The following is a 25,000-nucleotide window of genomic DNA, read 5'->3' on the forward strand; positions in this document are numbered from 1 at the left end:
CATTTATCGCCCCCCGCCAAAAAAAAAAAAAAAAAAGTGTTTAGAAGCCGAGTCATAGTTTTTATCAAGCAGCACAGTAACCTTAACATTAAGCATCCTATTCGTAAATGGTTTGTGGTGTTCGTCTCTTAAGGACTATTTTCAAAGGCCACAGTGATGGTTACTCGGGTGTTCATCTCTGTTTCTCCCACTGATGGTGCAAAATCCTCGTTAATCTCCCACGAGATCATGGAAGCAGTAACTTCCGGTAGAGCCTGAGAATAGAGTGTGAAAGCAATTGTTTCCCTCTATGTCAGTACTGTATTCCCTCACTTGAGATCAATATAGTCAAATCCCAGCCTCTTAATGTGTTACTTTTATTCTTTCTTTTTCTGTATGTCAAAAATGGATTATGACATGTTTGTGTTGCTTCTACCTTTCCTTTTTAGCATTTCTAGTATTTTTATTCACTGTTATTTCGGCGCCTCGCCACGCTGTAGATTTTCATCACTTCATCTCTCTCCTTTCTCACATAGGCAGAGCAAGACAAGAGAGGCGACTCAGCACAATGAAGGGCCGGACGGTATGACGCTGCCCCTATGAACACGTGTCTGACTGAGGATTACTGACTTGGAGGAGAGTAGCTACACACAAACAGACACGCATAACAAAGATGGGTGCACCACTTCGCCTGGCGGGGTTCTGTGTCGCCTTGTGGCTGACAGTCATGTCCAGGGCGGAAGCACAAGCTGACAGCAATCTGCAGGTGCCTGACGGGACCGTAAGACCTTTTCCCACGGACGGCATAAGGAGGTACATTAATGGGCCCACAGACACCTCAATAGATTCGCGTATGAGATTCTACTCCAGACTCAAAGACACGACCCTGGAGAGCATCGGTGGCAGAGTGGAGAAGGACCAGAATGGCAAGAAATGGATCGTGAACGGTCACTCTTACAATGTGGCTGACAGCACGGGGAGCAGGGTGAACACGGGGCCCATTAACGGTCACACAGGAGGAATGCGGCCTATGATGGGCGAGGTGACCAGGGAAGGGCTGCATCACCCCTACTCCGCCCTCCAGAACTCAGATATAGCCGAGCAGGAGCAGGTCAGCGGGTCGGGTGGCGGCCAGAGCGAGGGCGAGAGTCCAGACAGCAACGGTACCGCTGGAAATAAGGTTAGTTCCAAGAGTGAAAGTAGTAAACAAGATCGTGCTCAAGGTGACGCAGGCTGGGCTTTACTCGGCGCGCTCCATAACAGCTGGGAGAGACTCCGTGTTATTCCCTTTCACTTCCTCACGTTATCAGGCTGGTGGTGATGGTGGTGGTGATAATTGTTTAGTTCCTCACTCTCACCTCCCGGGAAAGCCTATAGTGTGGGTAGGTAGAGGAAGCCCACACAACGAAGCTCATGTAAGTTTAGGTAGATAACGAAAAATATTTAGAAGTTTTAGTTAGCTGATCTGATCTTGGTCTACAAAAACAATGCATAGGTACCAGAAATAAAGTAAATTGGGTATAAGGATTAACATTTAGGAGTTAAAAGTAGAAGTCTCGAAGTAGTATTAAAGTCACTAAAAGGAGACCTGACGGAGGTGTTTCTAAGTGCTATTGGGGATTTGATAATGGGGACTTCAACAAAATTCTCATGATCTTTTTTTTTATTAGGATAGAAGAATATTTAGTTAAAGTTTGATTAAAAAAGAAATAGGTTCAAAGAAGGAATTGGGTCTTAGATAGTGATTGATAAACGGAATGGACTCATTAATCGGGTTGTTAGCTCTGAGACATTAGAAAACTTTAAAAGTACATTAAGCAAATTTCTGAATTGGGGATATGTAGAAATAGGTAATTAGATTATACTCCAGAATTCATGTAAGCCCGATGGCTTGTGAAGCATTCTTTGTTTACTTACGTTTTAGGTATGTACAATAACAGCCCGGCTAGCTCAGTCGGTAGAGCACGAGACTCTTAATCTCGGGGTCGTGGGTTCGAGCCCCACGTTGGGCGAACTTTTTTTTTTTTTTTTTTTTTTCTAATTATTCTTAAGTTTTATTTACTTTTATTTGTATATTTATTCAACTTCAATATATGTTTAAAATTTTAAGAAAATATGTTAGATTGACAATGAATGCTCTCTCTCTCTCTCTCTCTCTCTCTCTCTCTCTCTCTCTCTCTCTCTCTCTCTCTCTCTCTCTCTCATCCATAGTTCGAGCTTTAGTTTCCGTGAAGTATTTTTTTCCCTTCCCTTTCTCCTTTTAAGCGAAATAAAAACAAAAAATCGGAAAGATAATCAAATCAATCCATCAGATACGATGAAAAGGTCTTGGCAGCAGTGAAGCAGCAGCTCTTCAGATAACAGGCTCTTCTCAAACACCGAGCACCGGACCAACACAGTCACTGTATCTTCAAATCCTCCCCCAGACTCCCCCAGTCCCCGCGGTGGCCTGGACGCGGGAGCCAGACCGATGGGCGTACCAGGAGGGGGAGTGGCTTGTGGTTTCCCTGCCAAACTCTTCCTTCCCTTCCCTGCCGCCGCCACCTTCCCCTGCCCCCGCCTCAGCGCTCGTTGTGGCCGCCGTCAACAAGGTAAAGATGGATAGATAGGTTGGTTGGTAGATTGACTGAGCGATAGATAGATGAATTGTTTGACTGTCTGATGGGTAGATTGGTAGGTTGATGAATAGGTTGATTGATAGATAGATTAGTATCTTGGTAGATAGATATGGGGTTACTTTGATGTGCGGTAGACAAACACAACTCTCGTGATCAACAATAGTCAAATTCTAGTTTTGTATGCGATCTACATGTTTAATTTCTTTGTTATGGCTTAAATAAAACAGTTTGAGGTAGAGGCAATACACTAATGATGGGTAATATTACAATTACATTACAGCGGCAATGGAAAGGTTCTCAGTACGTCTTTCAAATTAAATATAGAATTTTTGGAATTTGTAACACCATTTCACACTGATGTGGAAGACTCTGTAGCCTCCTCATCTCCCGAAATTTTACGCCATGTGTTAGAAAAAGTATCGAGCAGTGTTTGACTTTTATGATAGAAGACTTGAATGAGTTACATATAATATACTATATAAATCGAAATGATTGTAGTGAATATGATGTAACTATAAATAAATAACTATGATTACGATGCGCTTGCCGAAGGTAACGATGTGATTCCGCGATAACGATGCGATTTCACGATAACGATACTAATTTGTTTCCACGATAACGATACGAATTTCCATGATAAAGATGCGATTCCAGTTTCCTCGATAACGATACGAGTTTTTACGATAACGATACGATTCCATTTTCTACGATAACGATACGAGTTTCTACGATAACGATAACGATTCGAGTTTCACGATAACGATAACGATACGAGTTTCCACAATAACGATAACAATATGTGTTTCCACGATAATGATACGATTCCATTTTCTAAGATAACGATACGAGTTTCCACGATAACCGTAACGATACGAATTTCAGTCTTCACAGTAACGATACGAATTTCATTTTTCACGATCACGATGCGAGTTTCCACGAGAACAATACGAATTTCAGTTTCCACGATAACGACCCGAGTTTTCACGATAACGACGCGAGTTTCCACAGTAACGATGCGAATTTCCGCGATAACAATGCGAGTTTCCACGATAACGATGCGAGTTTTCACTATAACGATGCGAGTTTCCGCGATAACGTTGCGGGCAGTTCCCTGCCTTGGGCCTCAGGCCGGACCTGACAGCCACCTCCTTCCCCCATGCGGCGCCCAAGGCCTTCACGGCCCTAAGCAAATTTGGCCGAAAGTTCTCAATCATCATTTAAATTTTGATTCGAATATAAAATCGTCGATAGTAAATGAAAAATGGCTTTGGTTTGAAAGTGTGCGAGAGTTGGATGATCAATGAAACCAGCTTTGTGTACCTTGCAGGTTTCCTGAATGAGCGCGTGTTCGTGTGTGATTGGACAGAAACAGTAATCCAATGGCAGTGCATAGTTAATGGGGAACTTTAGAAGATTAGGTACATTTTGGATAAGGAGGATAGTTACTGTAGTTAGAAACTTATAATGGGTTTGTTAGTTAGTTATTGGTAAGTGGATTGATTCATAGACAAATAGACAGACAGTTAGTGAGTTTAGTTAGTTAATGTTAATAATTCACAAGAAAAAAAAGAAACAGAGAGAGAGAGAGAGAGAGAGAGAGAGAGAGAGAGAGAGAGAGAGAGAGAGAGAGAGACCAAAAAATACAACATACAATCCAACAGTAAGAGTCAGTAAGTGGCATAGAGTGAACAATAATATTAACGACAGGTGTGGGAGAGGTGGAGCCCAACAGGTGGTGAAGGACAGATGTGTGTTTCAGGCGGAGGTGGCGCGGCAGGTGACCGGGCTGGCAAACGTAACCCTGCAGTACCTCTTCTTCCTCAGTGAAAACCAGGACCCAGACACCAGACCAGAGCTGAAGGTGAGAGAGAGAGAGAGAGAGAGAGAGAGAGAGAGAGAGAGAGAGATCCTTCTCTATATCTTTTTCAACTTTTCTTTCTATTTTCTCTTAGTCTTCCCTCTTTCCTCCTTTCCTCTCCTCTCCAATTACCTCAAAGTTTCCTCCTTCTCTCTTATTTCCTCTCTTATTTGTCTATGTCTTCCATTTCCTCTTTTTTTTTCTTACCCAGTCCTTCTGTTCTCACGATATTTTCTCCTATATTTATTATTTTTCGTAATATTTCCTCCTTTTTTCCCGTTTCTTGTTTCCTCATTCCTCATTTTCTTTTATTCTTATTACTTTTTTTTAATTCGTCGATCTTCCATTTTCCTCTTGCTTTCTTTTCTCTTCTTTTTCTCGTTTTTTTTTTCCCGTAGTCTTCTGTCATCTTTTACTTATCTTTCCTTTAATTGTCCAAAAAGTTTCCTCCTCCTAATTAGTTTCATGTCATATTTATCTACCTCATCCTTTTATCTGTTTTTTTTTTCCTGTCCTTGTTTCCCTATATTTTTGCCGCTTTTTCTAATCTTCCTGCTATTGCCACTACTAGATCATTCACATTTCTTCCTTTCTCATTGCCTTCTTTCTTCTTTCCTCACCTCTCTCACTCTTTCACTTTTCCCTCCAGTTACCCATGAATATCCTCCTCATTCCTCATCATCTCTTTTATCACCCCATCTTTTGCCTTACCTCTTCCCTTTCCCTTCTTTCCCCAACCACCGCAACCCTCCTCTCTTTATTACACGCTTTCTTTTATTCCCTTACCGAGTCATCTGCCTCTCCATCTCCCCTCACGCGAGACAGGCAGTGTTTGGGGAGCGGGTGTGTCTTGCCTCAGCCTGGGTAAACAAGGGGAGGTGCTGCCCCCATCTATCCCCTGTCCTATTTCTCCTCCAATGTTGATCGATGGAACATGATAAGAGAGAGAGAGAGAGAGAGAGAGAGAGAGAGAGAGGTGGGGTTGGGGTATATACAGACTTATTACTATTTTTATGTCAGTGTGTCATTATTGTATGTAGATGTTTTGTCATTAAATATTTATACAATGTACTTGGATGTTATTGTGGGAAGTGCTTGTACGTACGTATGTGTGTTTGTTGTGTTCATAATACCGCTAGTTTTAGTTCTTCTTCTTTTTTTTTTTTTTTTTTCTTCTTCTTCTTCTTCTTCTTCTTCTTCCTTTCTTTCATTTTCTTCTTTTTCTAGTTCTTGTTCTTGTTCTTCCTCTTGTTCTTTCTCTTCCTTTTCCTCTTATTCTTCTTCTTGTCTTCTTCTTCTTCTTCTTCTTCTTATTATTATTATTATTATTATTATTATTATTATTATTATTATTATTATTATTATTATTATTGTCATCATCATCATCATCATCATCATCATCATCATCATCACCACTACTACTATTACTATAATTGTAATGTTTGTTTATGTTTTGAGACGTCTCTTTCTTTTTCTTTCTTTTTTCTCTTTTCTTTATTTTCTTTCCTTTTTTCTTTTGTTTCATGTTGTCTTACTTTTATTTACTTTTCTTTTTCACGGCAAGATCAGTCGGTGCGTTAATTAGCTGCTTACAATTTTAAACTTTCTTCAGTGGCCTTCAGCAATAAGCATCACTCTCCTTAATTAACTGCACTCTGGCTTAACAAAAACAGTGGTAGTGGTGATGGTGGTGGTGCTGTTGTTGTTGTATTCTTGTCGTCGTTGTGTGTTTTCGTTGTTGTTGCTGTTGTTGTTGTTGTTGTTGTTGTTCTTGTTCTTGTAGTGGTGGTGGTGGTGCTTTTGTTGTTGTCTTAGTTTGTAGTCTTGTTGTAGTAGTTGTTGCTGCTGTTCCTGCTGCTGCTGCTGCTGTTGTTGCTGTTGTTTTTTCCATCTGTAGACATATCTCTTAAAGTAATTAGCTTTATAATTTTTCGTTTATCTCAAGGACAAGAACGTTCATTGGTATTGTTGCTGTTATTGTTTCTTTTGCTGCTGTTCTCTCTTTCCTGCAGGTGTGTGTACATGTCTTACAATAATTGGCATCATTCTTCTTATTTTTTCCCACGGCTAAAGAGTTATCGTTGTTATTGTTTCTGTTATTCTTATCATTGTTATTGTTGTTTTCTCCACGTGTATGTATTTACTTCATCTCTCTCTCTCTCTCTCTCTCTCTCTCTCTCTCTCTCTCTCTCTCTCTCTCTCTCTCTCTCTCTCTCCATAAGAACCTTCGTATTTATTGTTCCTTCTAGCATTGTAACGTTGTTGTTTTCTCCTCACGTAGCCTTGAAAACAGGTGTATAGAATTGCGCCCCATTATGTATGTAGTGAAGGTTGAATTAGAATAGATGTAATACGTATAGTTCTTGTTATGCTATCGCTGCAATCAAGAAAACGCCTTTAAAAAAATAAGTAACTTCTACAAGACCCTGCTAAATTATCAATAGAATTCCTAAAGCACTCATAAACACTCACCCGCTCCCCCCCCCCCCACACACACACTCAACAAGAAATAGAAAAAAAATATTATCATGAAAACGCCATTGAAAGAATTAATAACTTGTAAAGAACTCTGTCTAGCTATCACCGGGATCAAGAAAAACACTAAAGGTAAAAAAAGTAAAAAAACGAGAAGAAAAAAAGCTATCACTTCAATCACGGAAACATCTTTGAAAACTCACAAAACTATCACAGAAGTCACGCACACACAAAAAAGATCTTGGAAAATTCTCATTAACCCTTCTAAAACCATGACTAGAAAATTATCTCTCTCTCTCTCTCTCTCTCTCTCTCTCTCTCTCTCTCTCTCTCTCTCTCTCTCTCTCTCTCTCTCTCTCTCTCTCTCTCTCTCTCTCTCTCTCTCTCTCTCTCTCTCTCTCTCTCTCTCTCTCTCTCTCTCTCTCTCTCTCTCAAGAAAATGTTTGAATACCCCACCAAACTCTTCAACAGTTAGCATGAAATGAATCACATCCTCTCCTTATTAGCACACATTTACGACTCTCCCGGAAGCACCACTGCACGCAGACTCCCTCCATTGTTTCCTGCCGGTGAACCATATGTTGAAACACTTCTTTGCCGCACCTCCACTATATTCCAAAGGCTCTTGATTAACTTACACAAGTTTTAAGGATTTTCTTTTAGGATTGCGTGGTAAGATTGACAAAATTTCTACATTATAAATAGAGAAGCAGTCCTGAGTAACTGACTAGATGTTTCTAAACTGTTTGAGAATCGTTCTGGTGAGAGTAGAGTATCTCACACCTCTTTCCCTGCACAGGTGTACCAGGAGGTGGCCGGCACGCGCACACTGCTGCAGACGGACACAGACCAGGGCCAGTGGTATTCCCGGAGCCTGGATGTGCCTCAGGCTGAGAATTCTTCGGTGAGTGAGTCGTGCTTTTGCTGAATCTTATCGATAAATCAATAAGTGCATGGTGTCCCATGAGTTTTCATACATAGGAAAATAAACACATTTATGAAAGAAGAAGACACTTTGACTTTTGTAATATCTTCTACATGACCACCTTTGTGTTGAAAACATATTTCAGTACGTGTTCTCCGGTGGTGAGGCACGTTCTAGCACAGTTGGAGTTATGTCTTGGTGATTCGTTGTTTGAGATTTATGTTTTGTTTCTTTTCCTGATACACTATGGCTTTCACATGCCCCCAAAGGTGAAAATCAAGTGTAGACAGTGGAGGGCACGCAATGAAATGTGTTTTCGATGCAATGGTAATCATGTAATGCTTAGCTACTATGTATGTTAGTATGAGGTTTTATATAAAAGCGTTTATTTTTCCTATGCATGGAAACTTATGGAAAGCCCTGTTAATGTATAGATGAATAAACAGCGAAATGATTAGATAAGTAAATTAATAAATAATAAAGTAAATAAGCTAGTAAATAGAAAGTAAAGGAAATAAATTAGAATTTATCGACTACATAATAACTCCCTGGTTTGACAAATACAATACAGTGAATTAAATCACAGCAAAATATTAGGACTTATGGCAGTAACAGTGGTACTGGCGCGTTATGGCGCAGAAGTATCAGACTAGCCACACTTTGTTTCTCTTTTCCCTTTCTCATTTTACCACCATCAGTTTAAGTAAATCGCATGTACTTACATCACTGCAAATCATGGTGGTGACGCTTCCCCTCCCCCTCTACACCCCTGTCTCTATTCTAACACCTTTATCTGCAGTAGTTGTGTGGCAGGGTGAGTCAGAAAGGGTGCAGGTAATAATGTCTTTTGTACGTAATTTTCGTCACACCACTTTGCAACATGTATCCTGTTCAACCCTTTCACTGCTTCACATTTTTTCCCCATGATCATCTTCAGCAGCACTTCTTCACGTACTAGTCCCTTGAATCACTGTAGCTAGAAAAGACTAAATTAACCTCTTTTTCTCTCACTTCTCCCTTAAGATCACATAAACATACACTCTTTTTAATGTTCCGAATGTTAACCAAAGACGAGCACAGCAACGAAATGGTTAAAAAGCGACAGAGAGGGCGCTTGTAATGCCATCCTGATGTGTATTTGCCACCCTTCATTTTACGCCATATGTTCTGTTTGAAGTATGACTCAGGGAGAGTGTTTGTACTTCTTGCAACATACATGTATTTGTCTCCTTTCAATTTGCACCACAAATCCTGTTTGAATGGTAACACAGACTCAGAGGGGGTGCAGGTAATAATACCCTTCCAGAATGTATTTGACACCCTTCACTATTTGTATGGCAGATCCTGTTCGAGGGTTGGCTGAGAGGCGACGGTGACGTGATCGCCCTGAGTGACGTGGCCGCGGAGAGCGTCCCGCTGAATACGGGCAAATCCCTTGACGAGGGTGACGACTTGACGATCACCGCCAGGCAACCCACCACCACCACCACCACCACTGCTGAGATCTCCCAGTCACTCGCAGCAGAAGGAAACCGGACGCAGGATGTGCCCGCATCTGATGATGCTTCCATAGCGACGAACATTGAGGCTCAGGACAATAGTACCGCCTCGGACGCTCCTCACGCAGGCACCCTACTCGACCAGCCATTGAACTCCACAGCAGACGCGCCTTCGAGTCTTGCAGAGGGAAATGGGGCGGTAGACAACGTGACGGAAACGCCGGAAGCTTCCAGTGACACTTCAGGGAACAACACACAAGCCACTGAGGAAGTCAGCGGAGGCGTGGACATCACTGCCTTGAATTCAACTACGTCAGGAGATGATGAAAGGACTTCGGACAGCCGTGTGTCAGATAACTTCAACACCACAGCGACGACTGATGAGAAGGATAATGCAGGGAAAGAAGCCTCAACAATCATTTCAGTGACGGACGATGAGGCAACGGCATTCGAACCTTTATCGGGCACCGAGGAAGTCACAAACGGTAGCACCACATTGTCCATTCCCGGCGTGACCACTGACGGCCTGCAAGCCAACACCACCACCACCAACACCACCACAACCACCTTGACCAACACCAACACCAGCGTGTCCCAGCCCAGCAGGACTCCTTATTTGGTGCCCACAAAGATAGAATACACTAACGAAAGCGATGATTCATCTGATAGTATACTCGGAGGTGATGAATTAACCTCAGGGATGACACCCGGGGGACCACAAGTCAATGGAACTTCAGGGAACATCACATCACCCTTTGGTATCACAGTGTCCCTTGAGTCTACGCCTCTACCCTCGGCCGGCGGCAACACTACGGAAACAGTGAGCCCGGAGGCTGTTTCCAGCACCTCTTGGCAAGTGTTCCAGGTGTTCTTGGTGTTGTGTTTGTTGGGGCTGCTGGCGCTCGGCTTCTTGTATTGGAAGAGGAAGCAGCGGCAGGACGATGAGATTCCAGTGTTCCAGCGCGGCACGGACTACCCCAACCCGGCCTTTTGCATGGAGGACGCCGCTAGTTTCATGTCCCGCGCTGGCCGTAACACCTACAAGACCATTGAGTAGCCGCCGGACCTGCAAGCCCAGCCATAATGGCTCTCTCAGTCCCCCAGCCGGTGTGACCCAGTGTGCATCTGTGATACCAGTGGACGGACGCCTTGCTGACACTGGGCTTGTGTGATACTCGCCTCTGGGAACTTTGAATAATCGCTGGGTCCTCGAGAGATGCCAGATCATGTGTGCGAGATGATGTGCGTGTCCATTACTATTTGAAATAATGCCTTGTGTATGTGTGTGTGTGTATGTGTGTGAAGAACAGGTCCATTTTCCACCCTGCAGCTCCGCAAGACGCGAACGAAAGCAATCTGAAAATTAAAGGAAGTTTCAATGCCCGTCTGTCAGTGGCTGGTGAGGTCACCACGCAGGACTGCCACTCCCCAAGACTCTTGGGCCGGCGGTGGCAGCATGTGATAGTGGTGGTGCCATGGTGTCCACCAGTAGTCCGGTATGAGTGTTAAGGGACTTGAAGGTCTGTGTGGGACGTGTGTGTCATCACGGACGCCCCTCGGACAATAGAAATTGGGTGTGTCGGATGTTTGTGAGTCAAGGACGCGGAGACAAACTTTAAATATATTCTTGAACAACTCAATGAAGGTGCCGCACACCAGAGTCATATATCGCCTGAAACAAAGCCTTATAGTGTGTATTTACTACATGATACGCCCCATACTTCTGTATCCTGCTAAATTTTCTTTTTTTTTCATATATATATAATTCTCATAATGTTTGCTACAAGATGTCGGAGCCCGTGCCTAGCCCCCGCCGTCCCTCCCCGTCCCTGGACGAAGCTCCTGCAGGGCTCGCTGGCTCGGATGGCTTGGACTTGTGAGCCTCGTAGGAATTATATTCTGAAGCACTTCTGTACCACTCATTCACAATTTTCAAAAGGCTCTAATTGAAAGTACGCGGGTTTTAATGGTTTTAGTGAAAGAGTAACAAGATTTCCACTTAATTAAGAGGAGAAACAGTCTTGAAAACCTATATGATTATCTATAGTCTTTGTAAACAATCGTGGTGAAAAAGTAAACTGTTTCAGAAGACTGGCTCTCAGTGCAGTGGTGCCAGGGGAAAGACGCAGTCATGGGTCTCGCCACCACATGTCTACTGGTCCTGATGACCGCTGCAGAAGTTTCCTGGAGGATGAAGCTAAACTATTGCTATTTATCAGTGATGAATCTGTTACGCCTCATTGCGTCACAGTAGCCAATTTCGGTCACGGTGATGCTCATATAATATGCATTTCATGTCTGAGAGTACGACACTCCAGCATAACATGTAGTCACTCATAAAGGTTCGTATGTGGGACGGCAGGGTGGAGCCTGTACTTTCCTCACCGCGCTATAACGCAGGAATAGGATACAAAGCACATATGCGAAAGCGATTCGACAGTATCTCGACCAATCCACTATTGCTGCTGACTTGTTTAATGAAAGTTTAAACATCAACAAGGCTCTAACCTTCGTATCATGTCATACAACGCTGAATATATAACTGATTACGACCCGGTAACATATGACTGACATGATCCGCTCTTATTTTATCACGTCGTCTCTGTTCCGGCATGTGTATAGATATGTGGGACGTCACATCGTTAGACAGACTCGCAGTATACTCGTAGAAAGATGTGGGGAATGCGAGAATGCACACACACACACACACACACACACACACACACACACACACACACCGCGTAGTGTAGTGGTTAGCACGCTCGACTCACAATCGAGAGGGCCGGGTTCGAGTCCCGGCGCGGCGAGGCAAATGGGCAAGCCTCTTAATGTGTGGCCCCTGTTCACCTAGCAGTAAATAGGTACGGGATGTAACTCGAGGGATTGTGGCCTCGCTTTCCCGGTGTGTGGAGTGTGTTGTGGTCTCAGTCCTACCCGAAGATCGGTCTATGAGCTCTGAGCTCGCTCTGTAATGGGGAAGACTGGCTGGGTGACCAGCAGACGACCGAGGTGAATTACACACGGACTTTTAAGAGTGACTGCGAGTTATGTGATGGTTGACATGAAGAGATTGGTTATATGCTCTCGCTCGGGTTGCTGCCTTGGTGGAAGCTGCCTCTATCTTGTAAAATGAACGAGCTGCTTGAACTGCCGAACAATTGTGAACTTCGAAACATTAATCTTATTTTTGCGTGTTCACGGTAATATCACCACGAATCAAGCTGTATCAGTTATAAAAGTTTATCTGCATTTCTCCTTCATACATGTGTCAAATCAAACCCATAAAGAGCAGCAGACTTTGGACCTTATCACTGTAGATCACGATGACAAACAGCCTGGTGGTCTTCAAAATGCACGGCGCTGCTTCGAAACAAAAGAAGCATGTATTGTACTTCCCTGGTTCAAATCCCAGATACATTATATATTTGACTTATTGCAGGTTTGTAAACATCGAAATAAAGAGGATTGAAGACATAATGTTATAGTTCCTTACATTTATGACGGAATGGAAGTTGGAAATGGGAAGGAAATCAGGGGGCTGAAACATTGATAGGGTTGGCAGGCCTGCATGGCTTCAGTTTAGGACGTCCTCACTCTCAGACCAGTCTTGCCAATCTTTCAGTGTTTGTGTAGTTGTGTGGTGGCCACGTGTTGTCATTCTGTTGTCCGCTGTCTCTACTGGTTAGTAGTCTTTAGGGTTTTTTTTTTTTTTTTTTTTTTTTTTTGTATTATAGCCTCACTTCTACCATTAGTGAAGCGCTGTGTATTATTTCAGGCAATGGACTAAATCATGTGTATGTTTATCTTGGTTTGCTCTTGAAGCTTCTAATCCCTCATGGTTAGCTTTTGTATTTTCTTTGTATTCCATCTACAACGAAAATTAGTACATACATGATTTCAGGAAAGCACTGAAGCATGTGTGTATGTTTATGTTGGTCAGTTCTCTTGAGTTTTGTGGCGTCTTCTTAATTCTAATGGTGGTTACTGGTATTGTTGTTATACACTGGTCTCTCCTCTATCATCAGTGAAATGTGTGTGTGTGTGTGTGTGTGTGTGTGTGTGTGTGTGTGTGTGTGTGATAGTTTACTTTTTCTTCTATTCATTATAGCCTTCCCTTATAGCCATCCCTTCCCTCTCATTACAAGGTAAATTTTTATATCCGTCATGATTAATTCAATAACTCTGGATTCCCTTTAAAATGCATGATTAATTCAATCGTGTTTTTGTTCTATAGCCTCTTCCTATGCCCACTCTTAGTCAGTCATGTAGTGATTTAATTTCTTCTTTTGAGCGCATGATTATAAATAACTATTCCAGCGTGAACACGGGAGGAATACTGCATAAACGTGTCTCCTTTCTTATTCGACCCGACATTTCCTCCTCCGATACGGACAGTATAACCACGCCTAGTATTGTTTATGATGTTTCCAAGGACACCATAGCTTAGCCTCATCACGACGCAGTACTCAAATATGGAAGGATTGCTGGAGAAACGAGTACATTCCCTTCCCTTCGTATTTAGGTAGACAATTCTTAATTAAACCAAGTATTGTTTGTTTCTTCCAAGGATGGCATATTTCAGCTTCCTTATTACGCAATATCCAAAGAAAAAGGTTCTGATAGTGACTCGCATTCCCTTCTCTTCGTATCTAGACACTTCTTAAAACAAGTCTAATAGTGTTGTGTTACATATGAAGAGTGGCATATTTTAGCGTCTCATTACAACTATTCTAACTATTCTAACAAGGAAGGAATATTGGAAAAGCCTGATTGATTAAAAAAAGCGAAGATGACGTAATATCGTGGTCATATGTATGGCACCTTCTAAAGATTTCTGTGTTCTTTTCTTGACCCTACATCCTTTTCCATGGTGTCTAAACATTTAGAAACCACGCTATGGCAAAATATTAAGCCACAGAAGTAATGCAAGAGTACATTCCCTCTCCTTGGTATCTAAACACTTCTAAATCAAGCCTTATAGTGTTTAACGTTATTACTTATCGAGGGCAAAATGTTTAAGTCACAGAAGGAATACATGAGAAACGCATGTGTCCTTACATTGCCCCTGTAAGCCCTCTCCTTGGTACCTAAACACTTTCAAAGCAAGTCTAATGTTTTTTGTTACTTGTTTACTGATGTTTGTGACCAAGTGGAAAACGTGTTAGCCACAGAAGTAAGGTATATGAGAAACGTGTGTGTTCTTAATATTGATTCTGCATTCCTTCGTGTTTAAACATTCAAATCACTCTTAGTATTTTGAGTGTTTTGTAATGTTACCGAGGACAGCATATTTTAGCCTCTCCTTAGAACTTATTTATTTATTCACTATTATTGTTATTATTATTATTATTTTAACACGAAGGTATGATAGAGAAATACGTGCGTCTTTAGACTGACTGTACAATCCATCATCTTTCTACATATTTGAAACCACGCTTATTGTTCATAATGTTAACAGAGTGAGCTTGTATATTTTACTCTATAATTGGAACTATTCTAACCTTAACACGGAACGAATGCCGGAGAAACGAACGTGTTATCAGCCACGTTTGGTATTCTTTATCTCATATACCAATATTTTAACCTTTCATTGCAACCATTTTAACTTTGAAAGGAATAATAGAAAAACGTGTGTGTATGTATCCATCCTGTCTCCCCTTTCTTTAACTCCTTCACTTACTGGGACGCTTTCTTTGCCACGAGTTTTGTGTACGATTAGACGGTTTTATTTGCATTAGGAAGGGTCTATGAAGGTCAGAAGATTAATGCAGCCTTTATTTTAATCCCCATATAAGTTTTTGGAGCGGTATAAGATCTCCAAATAGTAAGGAGAATGAATACGAAAACACGTCATGGTACTGAAGGGGTTAATATGGACACCTTTTAAAACTACACCTACTTCAGTTTGTTATGTTACCAAGGACAACATAGCCTACATGCCGCGGCTTCCTTCCAGCATATTTTTTTGTCCTGTCTTTCGCCTTAACACTCATTCTTCTCTTGGTATTTATAAACTTAATTACCCGCATTGTTTTGTTAAGCAAGGCCGGGAATAGGAGACGAATCTTCATTATTCTGTGACTTCCTGTAATTTGTATCAAGCTGAGGAGGGTTGTGTGTGTGTGTGTGTGTGTGTGTGTGTGTGTGTGTGTGTGTGTGTGTGTGTGTGTGTGTGTTTTGTGGTGGAAGTGTATGTTTGTGTGTTTACTGTTTATCTTCTTCCTCTCTATGTGGTTTCTTGGGTGTTTTTATTTATTTTGTTTCTACTGCATCATTCATCATTCTATTTACATTTCTTTGTTATTTTTATTGTGGCATTTTCTTTTGTATTTCTTTTACTTACTAGGACTTCTTTTTTGATTGATTATCTTTTCACGTTTTCTTTATCATCTTCCTCTCAGTTTTCCTCGTGTTTGTCTTCTTTATTATTTGCTTTTCGAGTTTTTTTTTCCATGGCATTTTCTTTCATTACTTTCTATTTCATTTTCCTTGAAGTTCTATAATCACCAACTTTGTTTCTGTTCACCCTTTTTCTTTACCATTTTCTTTCCATTATATCCTTCCAAAACATTTTCTTTATCCATTTTCTTGCCATTTCCTTCATTTTCTTGCACTTCCTATGTAATATGATGTCTCTGTCACTTAATACACATTCTTCTTGGTTATTACTTCATTGTTTCATATCCGTCCTTGCAAGCTACTCTCTTGCTGTGGTGTGTAGATGGTGAAGGGATGGTGATATAGCGATGGTCAACTGTTGTAAATAGTGTAAATAGGGAGGTGGTGCATAAGAATAACGGATGCAAACTGTGGAATGTGAATAGCAGACAGACGGCAGAGAAATGTTAGGTGCAGCAAGGAAGAAGTGTGTTCAGCTCCTCCATTGTAACATTTAAAGCGTTACCGCTAAGTTTCATGATCGAGGTGAAACAAAGGGAAGGTTTAATGAATCTTTATTTTAAAAAAAGAGAAATGTCTACAAATTAAGCCATTGCTGTGGATAAATCATGGTTCTAATTGACGAGGATTGACAGCAGTTAAAAGATTTCCATAAACAGAACTTTGGTAATAAATGAATAGACAGACGGATGGATAGATACAATACATAGATAAGCACACATTATACACAACAAAATACCAACAATGTACAGCAACAAATGACAACTTCAACTTCATCCTGAAAGCAATTCTGGTAGTGACGCTTGTAGGAAGAGTGACGGGCAGGCAGACAGACAGACGGTCGCGCTGCGACCAGTGTGTGGCGAGTGTTGGGGGAGTTCCGTGCAGCGGGGAGGTATGGCACCATGGCGAGTGTGATACAGTGAGGAGGGAAGGCAGCAGTGTGTGTGTGTGTGTGTGTGTGTGTGTGTGTGTGTGTGTTGCGTGAGAAAAGGAAAAGGAACATTTTCATAAACGTCACATTACTTGCGTCACACCAGTTCCGAAGGCTTAATGACTACAAAAGAGAAGTGGGGTGTACAGAAGTGTGTGGTCAACAATGAATGCAGTGTTGCCTCTTGAACACCTGCTGAATGTTCGGCTTGGAAAGGTGTCGCGGGAAACGCCAGGCACCAGCCGCTATTAGTGTGCTTCTGCTTCATCCTTTTACAAAAAGTGGCAGGATGCTCCCTGGTACCATCATGGCGGTCCCTTACTCGCGGGCCAGTGGCTGCTGCCCCGCACACACGTGTGTGGCTCAGGAAGTTAGTCCCTTGGCACTAGCGCGCCGCGGTGTGGCGTGACTCATGCAGCTGCCTAGCACGTGATGTTGACAAGCAGATGTCGCGAAGCGCGTCCCAAGCACAACATGTATTCATTACTATACACGCGGCGACTCTGATGCAGCGGCGCACTACCTTCAACAGCGATGGCAGCATTAAGTGAAGCTTAAGCTTTTACGCTAGACACGTGAGCAGAAATTAGCAATCTTGAAACTTGAAATGGCATCGCGTTTTGAAGGGCGCGGCGGCAGTGGCTGGCGGCGGGAACACTCTGCCGCCAGAGTGGGAAGTGTTGGCGGCACCCACCTCACTCCGTCCCGCCAGCATGCCAGGCGCCTTGTAGGGAATGGTTTTCAATTCTGTGACATTGTGCTGCTCTGGCGTAATCCCTTTCCGTAAAATTCATCTGATATACTGCGGTAGTACGAGTAGTACAGCAGCTAGAGTGACTATAGTTATAATGATACTAATAAAAAAAATAGTTGTTGTAGTAGTAGTAATAGAAGTAGCAGTAATAATAATAATAATAATAATAAGAATAAGAATAAGAATAAGAATAATAATGAAAATATACAAGTAGACATAAAAGCCTTGCTACCATGAAGATAAGAGATACATTTCATGAACCATCATCGTCCTTCTCATAATTTTTTGAGCATCGTGTAAACTGTAAAGCCTCGGGTGTGTCTGAGAGGAAGGAGATTGAGCGAGAAAGTAGCAGACAAGAGGCCAGCATTGCCCGCCTCCACTGCCGCCTGTTGCCTCAAACTGACGAGGGCTTCCACGGCTATCATTACAAGGAAGAACTAAAAGACGCGCGTGGTGGTCACCGGATGAAAGAGAAGAGGCCGAGATAATCTGACAAGGCTTAGTAATGTTAGAAAATGTTTTGCTGCGCCAGTCCCACTCCCATAGAAATATTAATGCTTCCATCACTTCAGTTTTATTAAGAATATTTTATCAAGCCATCATAACTTGACCAATAATTAATATCTCAGTACAGAAGAATAAACAAAAAGTCTGTCAGTACACAAATTAATGGTTGTCATTCAGTGTAATATCCTGATAAACGTGCGTGAGTCAAGTAAATTCGAAACAAACCACAATACTACGCCGTCCTGTAAAAAAAAAAAAAAAAAAAATCCATTATTCCTTCAAATTTTAACCATTACCTGAAGTTTCACTTTCTTGATAACTGTTACATTATCCCGTTATCCATCAGTATATCCTCTTCATCCAAGCCTCAGTAATTGACCCTCACGTAATGCAAACACAACTACATCAGCACCCCACAAATAGCTTGGTTTGCTCCTCGAATTCCATAGAACTCAAATCTCTGTCAGTTCCTTCCTCAAAACTATCAGGCGCGAAATTTTAGACCCGTCAGCATTTTCCCTCAATCACTCGACAAGGCTCTAGTGGAAGTTACTGGGTGTGTCAAGGGTGCGCTTCTGACACTAGTAGATAGTTAAAGAATAATTTTGTATCATCAGAAAGAAAATATTCATGAAGACTTGACCAATCATCTCTGTCCTTTGAAAACAATCATGATGGGAAATGAGAGAACAAAGCTTTTATGATTACAAACTGCAGGCTAGTTATTCATACATCATGTAACGGAACGAGTGAAAAGAGAGAGAGAGAGAGAGGCGGGGGGGGGCGGCTTGATTCGTAGGGCTTAGGGACGTGATGGAGACGCTGACGAAGGTTAAGAAGAGGCAAGAGGCTGTGGTGCGCTGACTAAATTTAAGAGGATAGAGGCTGCAGTGGGCTCGAGTGTAGGGCGCTGACGGAGGTTAAGAGGCTAGAGGCTGTGGTGGGCTTGAGTGCGGTGGGTGTGGTGTGTGTCACTCGAAGGACTTGTTGTTGAGCCAGGGCCTGAAGATGGGCAGCGAGTCTGGGTACTGGGCGCCGCGTTTTTTCTTGAGTGTGCCGTCAGAGTTGCGGTAAGGGTAGGTGGCCATCATGATAGGCAGCTGCAGCCTGATCTCCTTCTCCAGGTTGTTGGGCTCAATGATGAACTGAAGGGGAGATAGAGGGGGACAATTAGACAAGTTTGTGGGTGTGGAGGAAGATAAGTAGATGAGTTTATGGGTGTGGAGGAGGATAAATAGAAAATTTTATGGACGACGATAAGGGCAACAGCGAGACCGTGAGATGTTAACCCCTTCAGAGTATGGGTATGATTAGACGATTTTACTTACATAACGAATGGTCCATGGAAGTCAGAAGATTAAATGTTGGTCTTCACTATTTAAATCGCCACATAAGTTTCTGAAGCTCTATAAATATGAAAACGTGTCATGGTACTGAAAAGGTTAGTGGATGGAATGTGGATAAAGATGGAAAGAACGGAAGACACAGAGGAAGATGCTACGGCCACAAATAACAGGATTAGTAGAAAGAGGAGGAGGAGGAGGAGGAGGAGGAGGAGGAGGAGGAGGCGGCGGCGGCACAAGGTGGTGGTGGTGGTGGTAGTGATGATGATAATGATAATGATGATGATAGGTGGAACTACAGTAGGAAGTGGAGGAAGATTAATAAGACAAATATATGAACGTAGAATAAACAGTTACTGTAGGTGGAGGAAGTGGGTGGTGATTGTTTGTTTTAGATTAGTTGTGAGTGAGTGAGTGCTTAACATGTCAATTCGTCGCATTTTTAAACGAGATATGACGGAAGAGAGATGATTGATTAAGGGATCTGTTTGTTATGGAGACTGAATGATATGATTCATGTTAAAGAAGTTGAGAGTGGATGTCATAAATATTCACAATTGTAGAGGAAAATATTCTGAAAGTGTAATAGAAGGATTGTATAGTGAGTACCAAAAATATTTACTGTTTTGAGGGAAAAAAAAAATGTGATGAAATAGTAGTAGTAAGATTAGGCAAGGTTGTGAGTGCCAAAAATGTTAACAATTGTAAAGAAAGTATAATGAAACACTACGAAATCATGGGACACAGAGAACTTGACTCTTTTAACAATGCAATCGAGTTTATATCGATAGAGTTAGTCGAGAACAGAAAACCGGATTAGGCTATAAAGACAGAACAAGCATGAATTTAATTTGAATCATTAGTACCACAACCAGACACACACACACACACACACACACACACACACACACACACACACGAATACAAAAGTTAGAAAAAAGAACAAAACACGAGACAGAAAACTAAATTAGACAGAAATATAAATCAAAACAAATTTAAACTAAACTAACCCAAACTCCCAATACTACGAACAACCAAAACAAACCCACCCAAACCCACCACACACCCAGGAAAAACAACCCTGCCATTCACTTACAAACACGTCATACTGAATACGGATGAGGTGACACCCGCGCAAGTTGGTGGGAGGCAGGGGCGGGACGTACAGCTGTTCATATTTCCAGTCATCCGTGTCGGTCGGTTTGACTTTCCCGCGAGCCACCGAGGACAGCTCCCGCGTCTCCGTCTGCACCACCTTGCTCTTGGACATGTACTGGATCGTCTAGGGATGAAGGGAAGGCGTAAGGATGTGTGGTGCGCTGGGTGTGTGTTAGTACTAAAGCTAGGTTAGTAATGGGAGGTCTAGGGGTGAAGGGAAGGCGTGAAGATGTGTGGTGTGCTGGAGGTGTGGTGAGCTGGGTGTGTTTTAGTACTGGGGTGTCTAGGCGTGAAGTGAAGGCGTGAGGATGTGTAGTGTGCTAGTTGTGTGATAGTACTGGGAACTAGGTTAGTACTGTGGGTTAGGTTAGTAAATGGGCATGGAGGAGAAGGGAAGCCGTGAGGATAGTGCGGTGGGGGCTAAGTTAGTACTGGGGTCGTCTAGGGTGAAGGGAAGGCGTGAGGATGTGTGTTGTGTTGGGCTGAGTTGGGAGTGTGAGGCGTGTGAGTTGGAAAAGCTGGACTGGTTTGTTTTAGGAGGACCAGGAGAAAAAGTGGTGAAGAGTGGAGGAGTGGATCTTGTTTCTGACTTTGTGAATGAATGAAATATCAGCAGAGTAAAAAAATATATATGTATGTAAAAACCATAAAGGAAAAAGTGATAAAGGTAAAAATTCTAGAAAATATGAACAAAAAAGTAAAAACGTGAGAAAATAATGACAAAAGTATAAATCTCACTACACGAATGATCGATTGATTAAACTGTTCATTGGCTGACTGACTGACTGTTCTATTGAATACTTAATTGACTGACTTACTTATAGACGGACTGGTTTATTGACTGTTTGACTACTTGGATGAATGAATGGCTTATTTTAGGGATGTGAGGCGGAGGTGTGTGAGGTGAGGGAGGGAAAGACGGAGAAGGAACAGGACTGGTTTAGTCGTAGAGAAGAAGTGGTGAGGAGATCCTGTTTCCGACCGGATGGATGGATGGATGGATGAATGAAACACTGCTTGAATGAAACACAGGCTGACTCACTGCATGAATGGATGGAGGACTGACTGACTGAATGCATGAATAAACGATTAATTGAATGACTGACTGAATGAATGACTTGTTGACTTATTTGACTGTTTTAATCAATAAATAACCGACTTTCCTACTTTCAGACTGCTTGCATAAATAAGAGACTATTTAATATCGTGACTGCCTAACAAACTGACCGTATGAATCTGACAGACCGACTGGTGACCGGCAAACTGACTGCAAAACTATCCAACTAACTGCATATTTTTCATCGAGTAACTGAATGTCAGAAAATTTATATATTCCACATAATACCGGTTATTGATTAGCTTATAAACTACCAACAAAAAAGCAGCTATAGCCCACACACTTAATTAACTTAACTACGACCATAATACAACCAGCCCCATTAACAAACTAACTAACTAACTAACATCCCTAATCACACACTTTTCATCGAATGACTAAATGACTTGAAATTTATATACAAAACTTAATACTACTTATTCATTAACTTACAAACAGACAACAAACAACTATGAACCCTTACATCAAACTAACTAACCATAAAACAACGAACCTCAATACCAAATCCTACATTAAACTCAAACACAACCAGCCATACCTCAGTGAGACAGGCTCTGGTCTTCTTGATGGTGACCTTGCTCTGGTTCTGCACTCTGGCCCACACGCTGATGGTCTCCCCGGGCACGTAACCACCTCGGTCCAGCCTCACGCGGCAGGAGACAGGGCCACGCGACAGACAAGTCATGCCCAAGTTATGCTCGATCTCGCAGTGGAAGGGTTGCTGTAGGGGGAAGAGGTGGTGGATTAGTAGATGGTGTGGTGAGTTAAGAAGGATACATCATTGTGGGCTCCTTTTGAACTATTTTCTTAAGGGTCTAGTAGTTTTAGTGGGTGTTTTTCACTAGTTTGACAGCCATTGGTCAGAATTACAAATCCTGCACGAGAAGGAGAGAGGAAGGAGCAGGAGGAGCAGGAGCAGGAGCAGGAGGAGAAAAAAAACTGAAAAAGAGGAAAAGGAGGGGCAGAGGAAGAAAAGATAAGAAGAGGAGGAAAGGTGCAGTAGGAGAAAGAGCAGGAGAAAAGAAGAAAGAAAAAAAACACAGGAGGAGAAGGAACAGGAGAAAAGAAGATAGAAGAGGAGAAAAAGCAGGAGGAGAAAGAAGACGGAAGAGGAGGAGGAGGATATGAAGGAGGAGAAAAAAAGAGATGGAGAAAAGGGATAAAAAGAATAAAAAGGTGGAGATGAGAAGGAAGAAAAGACACACAGCAGGCACCCTCTGACGTGCTCACCGCCAGGATGGAAGGCTCCACGTTGAGGTCGATCGGGTTCATGACGATAAACACTTGCTGGTTCTTGTGCGTGAGACCGTTGGGTTCTCTTAGGGCGGCCTTGCAGAAGTACTGGACCCAGCCGTGCTTGCCCAGGAAGGTGGAGGGCAGGCCGAGGGGCAGGCCCAGCTTGAAGGGGAAGCTGTGGATCCCCGGGGACAGCAGGATGGGGCCCTGACCTGCGCGTTAAGGAAAGGTTACATTGGCCATCACCTTGAGACACACTCCTACGTGCAGACCTTGAGGAAACCATGACACACCATTAGGAGAGAGAACAATGGTAATAATTATGGTAGTGACAGTAATAACGCGGGAGTGATGTCAGTAGTGAGGAGGGAGGCCGCGAGACAACAGACGGCTGGCTATAACGTCTGCCACGCCTTGATATAGAGCCGCCGCCACGCCACCGCCGGGGCCTCCACTGTTGTTGCGTTAGTCTCACTCGCTGGATTAGAGTCACTAGTCCAATAGTAATACAGTTTAGTGGCGTGAGGAGCTGTGAGGAGGCGCTGATTAATACATAGCCAGTTAGTCGCGTGAGAGGAGCGTCGCCGCGGGATCTGAGGGTTGTGGGACTGTTTGGAAGGAAGGGATGGGACTTACCCCGAGGTGTCTGGTGCTCCTCGTTCTCCATGGGGTATCGCTCGTCTGCAAAGAGCGGGTGTTACTGGGGCGGGGGGTACGGGGCTCCACGGAATGGAGGGATGGGGTAAAGGAACAGACAGACAGACACTCCTGCGCTCTGACGGCACATAACCGTCAACACAATGCATGAGGCGCTATTGTCACGGGCCTTAAACATTCACGTCACTCGGCTTGGCTATCAGTCTAACCCAACCCTTTGCCTTCCCTGGCTGTTAACCTGTAATTAAATGGTCTGATCCAAGGTCTAAGTGTGATCAAATGGCACAAATTAGTATGTCTGCACAACGGTATCGTCTAGGGGTACAAACCAAAAAATCTCCAAATCTTGATCCTTTATCAAACCTTGAGGTCTGTCCACACCAGAAAACAAAGTTTAGAAGCAAACTTTGCAGTCTCCAAACAATTTCCAGTTTACAAGCCGTTTGCAAACTTTGCAAACTGCATAATAAAATGTTTTCAAACTTTACTTTCAAACAATGCGTTCCTGTGGACAGACCTTTACAACAAAGTAGCAACATCTGGGTTAATTGCAAATCATGTAATGGTGAGACTAATCCTGAATCATCTGAGACTCTTGCAAGGCTTATTTACTCTTTCGTTTACCCTACTCTCACCTTTCTTCCTCTTTCTATATATATATATATATATATATATATATATATATATATATATATATATATATATATATATATATATATATATTTTTTTTTTTTTTTTTTTTTTTCATGCAAGAGGGTCACTGGCTACGGGCAAAAAAATTATTAGAAAAAAACAGACCAACATAAGCGTCAATTCTTTGCTATAAATGACTTCCTAGATTAATGAACCTGTCTCTATCTCTCCTATATGATACCTCTTTGTTTCTCTTGCCTTCCCATTCTTACTCTCTCCATCTGTCTCCCTTCTACTTACACATAACACATCCTTCCATCTTTCCCTTCTTTCTTTTTTAATATATATGTCTCGCTTTCTAACATTTTTACCTTCCATATTTTCCCGTCCCTCCTTCCCTGTTTTGCTCTCTCTCTCTCTCTCTCTCTCTCTCTCTCTCTCTCTCTCTCTCTCTCTCTCTCTCTCTCTATCAATCCTCTCCCTCTATATTTTCCCGTCTTTCCCATCTTCCCTTCTCTCTCTCTCTCTCTCTCTCTCTCTCTCTCTCTCTCTCTCTCTCTCTGACACCTTGGCCCGCTCACCTGGCTCGCCAAGGAGACGCATCCTGAAGTCGATGTAGTTCTCTTTGTCGGTGTAGACATGCTGGCGTCTGTCCGTCACGCGCACCACGCCCTCGCCGACAACGTGGAAGTAGACACCTGTGGGCAGAAGGGCGGGTCAGCAGGGGCGAGGGAAGGCACTGTGCTTGATATTGACTGGAAGGTTACACAGCACTGGCTCGAGATGGTGAAGTGTAAAAGTACTACATGAAGCTGGTGGAGAGAGCGGTGAGGAGAGGCAATGTGTATAGTATTGGAAAATTGTTAGGTTAGGTGCAGTAAGGAGGTTGTTATGTAGGCTCGAGA

At 42.6% G+C, this 25,000-nt stretch overlaps 2 protein-coding genes and 1 non-coding gene across 7 annotated transcripts in view; 2 read left to right on the forward strand and 1 right to left on the reverse strand.

Annotated features, from left to right (window-relative positions):
* LOC123498832 overlaps nt 1-11,891 on the forward strand; it is a 41,667-nt gene extending 29,776 nt beyond the window's left edge. Inside the window, exons 2-6 of the mRNA XM_045246283.1 lie at nt 516-1,159; nt 2,406-2,570; nt 4,357-4,458; nt 7,730-7,834; nt 9,197-11,891. Of these exons, the coding sequence (XP_045102218.1) occupies nt 653-1,159; nt 2,406-2,570; nt 4,357-4,458; nt 7,730-7,834; nt 9,197-10,411 (2,094 nt within the window). The 5' untranslated portion in view covers nt 516-652 and the 3' untranslated portion in view covers nt 10,412-11,891. The remainder of the gene's footprint in view (nt 1-515; nt 1,160-2,405; nt 2,571-4,356; nt 4,459-7,729; nt 7,835-9,196) is intronic.
* On the forward strand, nt 1,919-1,991 carry Trnak-cuu. The gene has a single exon. It is a non-coding gene; the product is annotated as a tRNA-Lys (tRNA).
* A 4,400-nt stretch (nt 11,892-16,291) lies between the features above and the next one.
* LOC123498836 (arrestin domain-containing protein 17-like) overlaps nt 16,292-25,000 on the reverse strand; it is a 59,374-nt gene continuing 50,665 nt past the window's right edge. For 4 of the 5 annotated variants that reach the window (XM_045246293.1, XM_045246296.1, XM_045246295.1 and 1 more), the window contains exons 3-8: nt 24,677-24,793; nt 23,442-23,486; nt 22,800-23,017; nt 22,108-22,290; nt 20,391-20,576; nt 16,292-19,096 (exon numbers count right to left, since the gene is read on the reverse strand). In XM_045246293.1, coding sequence (XP_045102228.1) covers nt 18,923-19,096; nt 20,391-20,576; nt 22,108-22,290; nt 22,800-23,017; nt 23,442-23,486; nt 24,677-24,793 — 923 coding nt within the window. In that variant the 3' untranslated portion in view covers nt 16,292-18,922. The remainder of the gene's footprint in view (nt 19,097-20,390; nt 20,577-22,107; nt 22,291-22,799; nt 23,018-23,441; nt 23,487-24,676; nt 24,794-25,000) is intronic. The other variant, XM_045246297.1, reaches the window with a different exon arrangement.

Source organism: Portunus trituberculatus, chromosome 48 (genome assembly GCF_017591435.1).
Source record: "Portunus trituberculatus isolate SZX2019 chromosome 48, ASM1759143v1, whole genome shotgun sequence".
In the NCBI taxonomy this organism is placed as follows: domain Eukaryota; kingdom Metazoa; phylum Arthropoda; class Malacostraca; order Decapoda; family Portunidae; genus Portunus; species Portunus trituberculatus.